The sequence below is a fragment of the Falco cherrug genome, chromosome 12 (assembly GCF_023634085.1).
Source record: "Falco cherrug isolate bFalChe1 chromosome 12, bFalChe1.pri, whole genome shotgun sequence".
Taxonomy (NCBI): Eukaryota; Metazoa; Chordata; class Aves; order Falconiformes; family Falconidae; genus Falco; species Falco cherrug.
Window position 1 is genome coordinate 3,692,379 of NC_073708.1, and position 11,613 is coordinate 3,703,991.

Consider the following 11,613-nt stretch of genomic DNA (forward strand, 5'->3'; position numbering starts at 1 on the left):
TTTCCTCATGAGTGAGATGCAAACCTGCGCCATATGTAGGCTAGGGTGGAAGATGAAGTGTGCTGCTCTTTTTTCAGTTGTAAAAAAGTGCCAATTCCCAAGAAGTGTCTTCTGCCAAGGCTGAAGTTCCACCCTGTTGCTCAGTTTGCATACCGGTTATTTGCAATAATAGAAAACTTTAAGAGATACCAGCTACCTATATACCTAGGGTCCTCCAAAACAAAGCGTAGTTAGCTTTGCATTGCCATTTTGGGGGTAATTAGCCGGACACAGTTACTTCAGTTTTCCCCTTAATGTTGCTGGGTCTATACCCTAGAAACATTATCTGGATTTACGTTTTCCTGTGCACCTTATTAAAATGTAATGTCTCACTCACCTACTGTTTTCAGTAGCATCTTATTATTTAACAGCATCAATAAAAGCTTTGTAAGGGAGAATAAAGTGAGTATAAAATGGACATATAAAATCCACGAAGCCAGACCCTTGATCTATAGCATCGTGCATACCATGAATCCCTTTCTATACCCTGCTCTGCTGGACATTACCAGTGTTTCATAGTCATTTGGCTCACGACACCTGGTAATGCAGGAACAAAGCATCCCCCTTTCACACTTGATAGGGCTGAGCAACAACAACGAGACTTGCACGCAGCCACAACTGCAGTGACCTACAGTTCACGCAGCAGCAGGCTGCCGACAGCCACACTCTGCTTCAAGCATATGACCAAGGCCAGTGGTTATCTTACACGTATGCGTGCAAATATATAAATATATAATATATGCCTTTCCCTATGCCAGCAGGATCCTGTGATTACAGACTTTCGTGCACCATTCCCTAAAACATCTAGGATGACCTACTGCTGATGTATACAAATTATTCACTAACCACAATACAATTCTTGTGGGCCAAAAATAAGGTTTTGTTTCACCTGGACCAAATCCACTTTCTGTAGTCACTGAATTGCAATTTAAACACAATCAGCGCCGAACCTCAAAACATCTCTTCATTGAAATAGCAACGGATTTTATGTAGTGTTTAGTGCTGACATCAAGGGTGAAAGTGCAACGGGAAGGCTGCAGTGAGCCCCCAGCACCACGCTGTAGGGAATTACACAACTGCATTACAGCCCACTTCCTTCGTAACACATTTTCCACACGCAACAAAGATTAAAAATAGTAGTAGAGTGTGCTGATTATATACACACATAATACAATTATGACAAAAAGGTAAAGCATCCTCAAATGGGAAAATCTGTGCAGCATCTGAAGGAAATGAGCAAAGATTTGTTTACAAAGCGACCACACAGAGCGGCGGGGGGTATTTCAAAGGAAAAGCACTGGGGAAAAGTCACCGGTCATTTCAAAATGAGGTGCCCGAGGAGGGGATTTGGGCTCATCAGAAACACAAATACATGGAAACAAAGTTAAATACGCTCAGTATTCTTTTCTCCCCGTTGTGCACACTCATTTGCAACACAAGTGCTCTGCTGCGAGCCCCTTTCACACACGTGAGGGGAAAAAAAGTCCCCCAACCACTTGTTTAAGGCACATATTAAAATTACTGCGTTAACAATCTAAGCCCCACGAGCTCCCGACGCTGCGACCCGGCGGGGCCCCAGACGCGGCTGGCATGGCGCCTGCCGCCCCTTCGGCTTCTCCCGCCGGCCGGCGCCTTCCGTGGCGGTGTCCCAGGCAGGGCAGCGCGGGGCAGGCCGCCGGCAGGGCCCCACCGCGGGCACTTGCGGTGACGAGCTGCATTTTTAGAACATCACTTGGCAAACGGGCGGGTTTGGGGGGTCAGAAAACTTGAGGCGGGAAGGGGGGCGGCTCGGCACGGCTCTGGGCGCCAGGGCCGCCGGTGGGCAGCAGGCGCGGCGGGGCCGAGCGCCGTGAGGCCCGGGCGCCCCGAGGGGGGGGGCTCCCCGCCGCCCTGCCCTGAGGAGAGGCCGGCGGCGCCGAGGGGACAGGACGAGCCAGGCAGTGAGGAGCGCCTCTAGGAACGCGCCCGCTCCTCCTCTTCCCCGAAAGGGACGGGGGGCCCCGGCTGCAACATCCCCCCTAAAGGCGGGTGCTCCCCTCAGCGCCCGCCCCCGGCGCTGCCGGCGGGGGCAGCCGCGGCGGGCCCGGCCGAGGTACGACGGCGCGTCCGCCGCCACCTCAGTGCCCCCCGCCGCAGCGTGGCGGCCGCGGAGGCGGACGGAGAGCCCCGGCCCGCGGCAGGTGGGAGCGGGACGGCGGCGGGGCGGGGCGGCGCGCAGAGCGAAATCCCCTACTCCGCCGTCGTTTCCGGCGGGCGGGTGTCGGCCGGTGAGTCACGGCCTGCAGCAGCGCTATATAACCGGGCGGGCGCCTCCCTGGCAGCGTTAAGGGCTTCTCAGCGACGAGTACCCGCAGAGCCTGAGCCACACCAGCCGCAGCCCCGCCGGGACATGCTCCTCCCCTGCGCCCTGGTGGCCGCGCTCCTGGCTACCGGCCACGCTGGTGAGTCCCGGCCCCTCACGGCAGGCGCGGGCCGATCGCGGGTGGATCGCGATCCAAACCGTGCGCGGGGAGTGCTGTTCCCTGCTTTTCAGCCGTGGGATGGATTAATTCTAGTTTTTTAACTGCTTTGTATTATCTTGCCATTTCTCAAATCCCTGACGTACGGTACAAAGGATGTCAGGCCTCTGCTGGCCTGTGTGACATAACCTGACCCTTCAGAGGGGCTGTATTGCTGTCGGGAAATAGAGACAAATTCTTTCACCTTTACTAATTGCTGTTACCTGTAGTAGCCCAAAGGCTGGTGTGAATGGATGCTCACACTCAGCCTTCCTGCTAAGCACTGCACTTCAGGGCATCGTCTGCCTAAGTTAGGGAAGTCGGCGCGGTGAGAGGAGCGGCCAGGCCGTGTAGCTGTGCGGGATCCCAGCCGTGCGAGATCCCAACCGCAGCATCTGGTTTTCTCGTTCTAGCCAACCCTTGCTGCTCCAACCCCTGTCAGAACAGGGGCGTGTGCATGACAACAGGACTGGATCAGTACGAATGTGACTGCACGAGGACAGGATATTATGGGGAAAACTGTACAACACGTAAGTATCCCGAATTCTCTGATTTACCTGAAAAGAGATTTAATTCCAGGATTGCAGATTATACTTAATAGCTAATTTACACCATCTTTCCATCAATGCTTACAGCGGAATTCTTCACGTGGCTGAGGCTAACATTGAAACCTTTGCCGAATACTGTCCACTACATCCTCACCCACTTCAAAGGAGCCTGGAATATCATCAATGACATTCCATTCTTAAGAGATGCTATTATGAGATATGTATTAACATGTAAGTATGAGTTCTCTCTTCTAGTCCTCTTAACTGGCAGAAGTTACTTGTAGGACTCCAGGATACTGCACTTGATTGGTCTGTATATAAAGTTAACAACCGAAATTGCACTAAGATTTGAAACGTTCTAACCAAAACTTAAGACTTCTGCATGGTGCAGGCTTGTATGAAACATTCTTTGAAATGAAAATGGGGTTTGCTCTAATCTCTGATAGAAGCCAGGATTTTGCCAGCGTAAATGCAGCACCAAATTGCTTGTGTTAATAGTTGGGTCCAGCTGACAATCCAGGACCCACTCCTGTCATTCAGTAATGGTAATCCCATTTAACATCAGTAGCTGATACCTGTAGAATTTGTTAATGCAACTGCTGCCAAAGTATGGAAAAGATCTGGCCCTGTGACCTATTTTTTGAGACCAAAATGTACAGTTTAAAGAATCAAATACTTTTTTTTTTTTTTTTACAGCGAGATCACACTTGATTGACAGTCCACCAACTTACAATAGTGATTATAGTTACAAAAGCTGGGAAGCTTATTCCAATCTTTCCTATTACACAAGAAGCCTTCCACCAGTAGGACTTGACTGCCCAACACCCATGGGTGTTAAAGGTAAGGAATAAATGAGATGTGTAATGTTTGCTTCTAGGAATGTCTACTTATCCTCTTAGAAAATACTGTGAGACCTGCTTGTCTATACTTTTTTTTTTTAGTGTAGTTGACTTTAAGAATAGCCAAGTTTTGGATACACTGTAAGACCTAAAAGATAACTATTGTGGTTCTCACTATTGAGTTACATGCTAGAAACGGAATTCAGAAGTTCCTAACAAAATTAAAAAAGTGAGATAGAAAAGCAGATAATTGCCCTTTATTTGTATGCTACTGACCTTCAATAATATATTGAAAGTCTTAAGCCTTTTTGTTGGCAACCAAACTAAGTATTGAAAACTATGTTTATGCTTGAATATCTCACTGCTTTCTCTTGCAGGTAAGAAAGAGCTTCCAGATTCGAAAGTGATTGTGGAGAAGTTTTTGCTGAGGAAAAAATTTATTCCTGACCCACAAGGCACAAATGTGATGTTCACATTCTTTGCCCAACACTTCACTCATCAGTTCTTTAAGACTGACCACAAGAAAGGACCTGGCTTCACCAAAGCTCTCGGCCATGGGGTATGATCATACCTTTAACTTGAACACAGCACTTACATTCTAGCTGCTCAGTAGCTTCTAAGAACTATCTTGCAGGTTGTGAGGGTACACAAATACCAGTACATGTTTTGGTGCACACAAAAATTTGTCACAAACTAGTGGGCTTACCCCTTCTGCAACTTCTCCTGAGGAAAAATTCCAGCTCTTGATAGCATCTCTTCCTGGGTCAGAACTGCTTGTGCAAAGCATGTGGTGCAGTTTAAAATATCTGCACAGTGATCTCTGACTTCTTTATTATTATTCCCAAGAACCTGCTCTCACCTGAAGCATGTTTGATTTGGTGAGTGTCCAGAACTTCTCTGGACTCTTTCTATCAGTTGCAAGGAGTGGCATCCAGCTCTGCAAAATATCTTGTGTGCTGCTAGTCAAAGAGACTTAGTTTAACAAGAGTTTTGAAAGCAGACTTTGATTTAGGATCTTCACCTAAAAGACAGGCAGCCTTTGGACAAAGAGTTGTTCAATACAAATGTAATATGTAGGTCTAAAACAAAGCTATAAAATACGTATGTGTGTATATACCAAGAGCTGTCTGCATAATAGAAAGCTGCTGACACTTTAAACAGAGTCCTTGTAAATTGACTGGCAATTCAACAAATTGCTGTTATGTGGAGATGGCTCCAGTTGCCAGGAAATAGTTTGGCTTCACATTAAATATTGTGCATGATATTATAAGGTAACAATAGTATATTTAAAAGGTAAACATCTAAGGGGTGAACTCCTATTGGCATCCATAGAAGTGGGATGTATCCTTAAATAGCAAAAGATGTGGGTTGGCTTCATGTTACAAATGCTTTTGTTTTATAGGTTGACTTGAATCATATTTACGGAGAGACTCTGGAGAGACAACTTAAACTGAGACTTCTAAAAGATGGAAAGCTAAAATACCAGGTATGTCTTATCTCAAAATTCCTGCTGCCTTATTGGATGACATGCACTTCCTAAACTAGCGTTCTGTGCATGGTGTAGTCGATCTAAAATGTAAGCCTAAAGTTGGCACTAACAGAGTCAAGACAGCTTAACTCATAAACATCATAGCTTAAGACTCTCTCTTTGTTCTTTCTTCCTCCCTGGCAGATGATTGATGGAGAAATGTATCCACCAACAGTGAAGGACACTCAGGCAGAGATGATCTACCCTCCTCACGTACCTGAACACTTGCAGTTTTCTGTCGGGCAGGAGGTGTTTGGTTTGGTCCCGGGCTTGATGATGTATGCTACAATATGGCTGAGGGAACACAACCGGGTCTGTGACATCCTGAAACAGGAGCATCCAGAGTGGGATGATGAGCAGCTGTTCCAAACTACTAGACTCATACTGATAGGTGAGTGTCACATCTACATGCAACTCTAACCTTCTTGAGTGACACTTCTAGCCGTTATCTGCTGCAGTTGGTGTAGTTAAGATGGAAATCTATTAAATGGGTGTGTGAGGGCATACATCTGAGCCTCTGTGACCTGTCACTGGGATTGTATTGGATACAGCTTCCTCCCAGCAATGTTAAAGACAGAACTGAATAAAACTGAGCTAAGTGATGCTTAATTCCCTTATCAAAGGGAAAAAGAACTGGGAAAAAGCAGGAAGTTAAGGTTCCTTCTCAGAGAAGGCATGTGAGGCTAGGTGACCTCAGACTGTCAGATCTTGTGGGGTTTTGTTTGTGGTGGTTGGTTTTTGGGTTGTTTTTTTTTTCTCCCCTGGGGTTGGGTTGGTTCAGGTATGCTTCAAAAGAAAGGCTGTGATTAAATCTGAAGTTAAGGAAGTTATGTAAAATGTAATTCTGCATACTTCTGTTTAATTCAGTGGTATTTCATCTTATATAAACGACAATGTACACTAAGCTTGGAAAGATCTTGTCCAAACTGACTGAAACAGTAAACCCAGACAACTGTATTAAGCAGCTCAGAAGCTGAGAGGTACTTTCACATATCAACTTTCTTCATTATCCCATACCTCTCGCCTAGAAAGTGTTGTGTAACTGAACATGATGTAGATACTGATGTGTGCTGTTCTGTGGAACGTACAAAGAAGTCTGTCTTGTGGAGGGGGCAGGGAAGCAGGCTACAGAAAACACTTTGGCTGTGGTAGAGAAAACTCTTGGGATCTCAAGTACTGTTCCACCCCTTAGTCACATAAAATGTATGAATTACTTTCTAGACACTATTACAGAACAATTGAAGTGTTTATCCTGATCACTCTAGTATTTTTTTAGAACAGTTCAGAAATGGTATTTTCTCTCAGAGCAGGATAACCACCTAAAGCTTTTCAGGGAAGCACTGCAAACATTCTTTTCTGTGTTATTGACCAACAGGAGAAACAATCAAGATTGTTATTGAGGACTATGTGCAGCACTTGAGTGGCTACCACTTCAAACTCAAGTTTGATCCTGAACTGCTGTTCAACCAGCGATTTCAATACCAGAACCGAATTGCAGCCGAATTCAATACTCTCTACCACTGGCACCCGCTTCTGCCTGACACTTTCCAGATACATGACCAGGAATACACTTTCCAGCAGTTCCTCTACAACAACTCTATAATGCTGGAACATGGCCTTTCCCATATGGTGAAGTCTTTCTCCAAGCAAAGTGCTGGCAGGGTAGGTACTTTCTCAAGCTCCTAGTGAACCAACAGACATATACTTCCAACTTTCTCCTGACTTACTAGGAGATCTTACTACTTTTAATCTTTATTAATAGGTTGCTGGTGGGAGAAATGTTCCTGCTGCAGTACAGAAAGTAGCAAAGGCTTCAATTGACCAAAGCAGACAAATGAGATACCAGAGCTTGAATGAGTACAGGAAACACTTCATGCTGAAACCGTTCAAATCATTTGAAGAACTTACAGGTAACAGTTTTCATCCTTCCTGACAAACAAGGGCCCTTCTATTAAATGGCTAACAGTCCTGCAGTGCTATTACTGGACTTGAAAAGGACAGTCTCGCAATGAAAATAGGGTTTTTCCACTTACCGCTTTTATTCATCAATAATTACAGGAGAAAAAGAAATGGCAGCTGAACTGGAAGAGCTTTATGGAGACATTGATGCTATGGAGCTGTACCCAGGTCTTCTCGTAGAAAAGCCACGACCAGGTGCCATCTTCGGTGAAACAATGGTGGAGATCGGAGCACCATTCTCTCTGAAAGGACTGATGGGAAATGCTATCTGCTCCCCTGAGTACTGGAAACCTAGCACCTTCGGTGGGAAAGTGGGCTTCGAAATAATCAATACTGCCTCCTTACAGAAGCTCGTCTGCAACAACGTGAAAGGCTGCCCTTTCACTGCTTTCCACACCTTAAATCCTGAACCCACAGAGGCAACTATTAATGTTAGTACCTCAAAAAGAGCAATGGAAGATATCAACCCCACACTACTACTGAAAGAGCGCTCTACTGAGTTGTAAAAATCCACTTATTTATTTAACTATATAACTTATTCTATTTATGGCTTAAAAGTGTTTAAAACCAAAAAACCACAGAAACTTGATTATCTTCATTGTGGGGGTTATCCTAGATTCCTTACTTAGGTAAGGCTTCCACTTACAAAAGGGGTTTTCTGTGTTTGAGCTCTACAGTGGTGAATCCCTTGTTTAAAGTCTTCTGTAACAGAACTATGTATTCCAAAGTGGACAAAGGTTCCAACTTTTTTTAAAATGTTGTTTTAATACTTGACAAAGGGTGTTGGTGGTGCGTTTCGGGGGGTTTTTTTGTCTTTTCACTTGATAGATCACTTAACACTACAAAAGCAAACTATTGCCTCGGCAACTTTCTTAAACTTGAAAAATGGGCCATTGAACTAAAAGTACAGGAAAAATTTGACTTAATGAAAACTACTAGAAAAGGTTATGAATTCGGTATGAGCACTCCAAGACTAATGAAAATACCTATACTTGAGACTCACCTATTTATGTAAAGTCAGAGAATGCATTGCACTTACAGTTTATACTACCTCTCCTTCATTGCAAATAAGGCACTTTGTATAGTAACTTATATGTTTGTTTTTATGTGTAAATCTGCTTTCATGTGGCATTATACCTTTTTAATTTAATTATTTAAAGAAAATGGAACTTCTCTTGGATCCTACTTGTTTTTGAAGCGTATGTCACAAGTATTATTTGTGTACAAGGGTGATAATAAGGTACTGAGCTTAGAAATAACTGATTCTCAGGCTGCAATACAAGGCTGTTTTATATTTTGATACAGATGTTTTATTGTGCAAGTTTGGGGAGGTCTTAAACTTAGTCCGAAGTACTGGTATTCTTTTCATAGCTGTAGTTCTCTGGTCTACTTGATAATATAATTTTAATCTTATTTAATGGACAGTTTAGCTTTAGTTAAAGATGTGGCTGTTGTATACATGCTTTGGGTACACAAAGCTAGATTATTGGGGAATAATGAAAACTGGGAAGCAGTGTAAATGCACGGCAGAGACATTAATACAGAAGACCAGGACTTGAAGCTAGTTTATGTCTGTGCACAGAAGCCATACTCATGACTTAGTTCTATTTATTGGGGGGAGGAGGGATAATCGGGACAATGTTTTGCTTATAACTTATAAACAGAGGCATTTTAAGTGGCTTCAGCTTAATTAAAACTGGCTAGCTAGCACAAAATCTCCTAGATGTAATTGTTCTGGTCAGCACTAAAATATCTATTCTCATGTGGACACATAAGAAGTTGCACGGGATCTTGTACCAGCACTTCAGACTTGCATATAAGGGTATCTTTTTTTAATTTCTAGAGAGGAAATATAGAAGATGATCTTCCCATAAAAACAGCTGGGGAACTATAGGTAAAAAGAAAAAGTCACTTCAGACTGGAATAGAGCAGCAACCTGGTATTCTGTGCCCCTGCCCAAAATTGCTTGACTACTTGTGGAAAAGGACTTGAGTTTTATGTTTCATCTGACTCTCAAACACTTGTAAAGGCTATGGCAGTAGTATAGTTTGACTGTGACTTCTGTTTCTGTTGATTTGTTTAGAGACAATGATTACCTTATACTGTGTAAGTTTGTAATTGTTAGTGAAGAGCTGAATCAAGATCTCCTGTCGCAGTCAGTACCAGTGAATGATTTGAGGTGGTCTTTGGTATGAGTGCTTCGGGAGAAATAAGGGCATTTGTTTTCTTTTTTGCTGTTTGAAGCACACAGAAGGGAAAAAACTTCACTAACCTCGCATTAAAAGGTGGATGGTACTGTATGTGCTAATAAGTGAACCCTGCTTGGGCACTTGTCAAACATGTGACTGTCATTCAGACCCATCTTTGGAACACACTTCTTCAGAGCACCCTTCTACCGTGAACAAGGAAAAGTGTTTGGCTTTCAGTCAAAGGGAGACAAGTCTAGACAGGTCTCTATTTTGGGGTAGGAAAAGAGGAATTCCTCAGACCGTGTCATTTGAGTTATATTACAAGCTGCCTCGTAAATGAATCATGTTCACTGCATTTTGTACTCTGCAGCCACATTTCAACAGTCACTTATCTGTGACCCAACCTGCTGGGTTTGGCTGGGTTCAAGTTGCTCATGATAAGTATGTATGAGACTATTTATTTAAAATTCTGTGAATTGTTTTTCACTTTATTTTTGTAGGACAAGAATGTTTTTAAAATGCAATTGTTTATATAAATAATTTGAAAACATTACCTGTATGGGCTCATTTGCTTGTGATTTTGTTCAGCAATATTTAGTATGAAACTATTCTTTTTATCTCATTTCTCCGTTTAATCTCAAGTGGGAATTCCAAGGGATTACTAACAGCATTAAATTCTCTCATCTCTCAAACCCAAGGTGCCTGTATGGTTATTCCTGCCACCCCGCCCTTCCTTGTTCACCAGTGAAAAGGGTTTTCACCACAACGTGCCTAGGGCAGCCAGCTGGTAGCCGCTCCAGTACAGAGGCCAGCAGTGCTCTAGAGGGGCGAGTGCGGTACTGGAGTGCTGCAGCCCCGCGTTGGGGTAACCACGGGCCCTTCACCTCTGTTCAGAGTGCTGACTGTCCCAAGCCAGAGCAGGCCATAGGCCTTTCCCTTCAAGCTTGCCGTGCTCCAGAAGGGGAAGCTGCTCTGGGGTGTGGGCAACCACTGGGGAAGGTCTTTGCACTTGAGCATGTTTTCAGCAGTGGTGGCTTGTCCCTGTTGTCAGACAGCGAACTGAAGCTGTTGCAGCCACTTCTTCATTGCCTGCCTTCTCTCTGCACAAAGGTCCTGCTTTGTTACCGTTGCCACCGTTAGCAGCTAACCTTCTGCAAAGTAACAAGCTGGAAAGATGGGCAGTGGGGCTAGGACAAGAGCAGTGGTGTGCTTAATAAAAAGAGACAGGGCTTGTATGAAATGGTGCAACATGTTCCTTTCCTATGAAGAGCACCTCTGAGGACACCGACACCTGTCTCTTCCCTACAATTTTCATCTCTGATAAGCAGTGAGGGGAAGCTATAAAGGAGACAACCAAGAGGATCACGTACCTAGTACTGCCTCAGTCACCTTCTACCACCTCCACCCAGCCACCAACTAAATGTCACGTCAAGCACACTTCTGTGCTCAGACCCCCACTACCATGCCACTGTTGACCGTCTCCAGTACTCCCCCATCCCAATATTGGTGCCCCATCCTCTCACAGCCTCTTCCTAGTGACCAACCCCGTAGCCACAGTCCTTCACCCAGAGTCACTTTCCTTCCAACCACCCAAAATCCTCCTTGGCCCAAGGCTCATGCTAGTGACCCACAGCTCTGTATTCCCAATGACCCTCCAGCCCTGGGAATATGACAGTCCTCCTGCCTCTGCTCTATAGCTCCTTTCCATCTCCACCAGTGTGCAGCTTCCTTGTGTTTCTATGGTACCCAGGCACCTAAACACCTCCAGCAACTCTCCTCAAAACTCAGTCCTCGTCACATGAGCGACCATCTTTAGCCCCAAGAACACAACACCCAAAGGACCCTCCCAAGAGCATCACTCCCATCCCTGTCCTGGCCGCAGGCGGAGACTGTGAGTGAACAGAGGCATGTGAAGACCACATATGAGCAATGTGGGTTTTTTTCTTTAATAACCAGTCAACTCATTTGCTCTGCAGGTTAATTCATTTTGACATGTTTCTGCTTTGAGGGGAA

The 11,613-nt window shown here is 44.6% G+C and overlaps 1 protein-coding gene across 1 annotated transcript; it reads left to right on the forward strand.

The window, feature by feature from the left end:
* Positions 1-2,170: 2,170 nt before the first annotated feature.
* Positions 2,171-10,153, forward strand: PTGS2 (prostaglandin-endoperoxide synthase 2). The gene is made up of 10 exons (XM_055724566.1): positions 2,171-2,480; positions 2,951-3,067; positions 3,173-3,316; positions 3,782-3,925; positions 4,302-4,483; positions 5,327-5,410; positions 5,597-5,843; positions 6,828-7,114; positions 7,215-7,362; positions 7,511-10,153. The coding sequence occupies exons 1-10, from the start codon at positions 2,429-2,431 to the stop codon at positions 7,915-7,917; spliced, it is 1,812 nt and encodes a 603-aa protein (XP_055580541.1). The 5' UTR covers positions 2,171-2,428; the 3' UTR covers positions 7,918-10,153.
* The last annotated feature ends 1,460 nt before the right edge of the window (positions 10,154-11,613 follow it).

Excerpts from the sequence above, each read along its gene's own strand:
- PTGS2 (XM_055724566.1), top strand. The coding sequence starts at position 2,429 with ATGCTCCTCCCCTGCGCCCTGGTGGCCGCGCTCCTGGCTACCGGCCAC. Across the intron at positions 4,484-5,326 it reads CCAAAGCTCTCGGCCATGGG|GTTGACTTGAATCATATTTA; the intron begins GTATGATCATAC and ends TTTGTTTTATAG. Across the intron at positions 5,411-5,596 it reads ATGGAAAGCTAAAATACCAG|ATGATTGATGGAGAAATGTA; the intron begins GTATGTCTTATC and ends CCTCCCTGGCAG.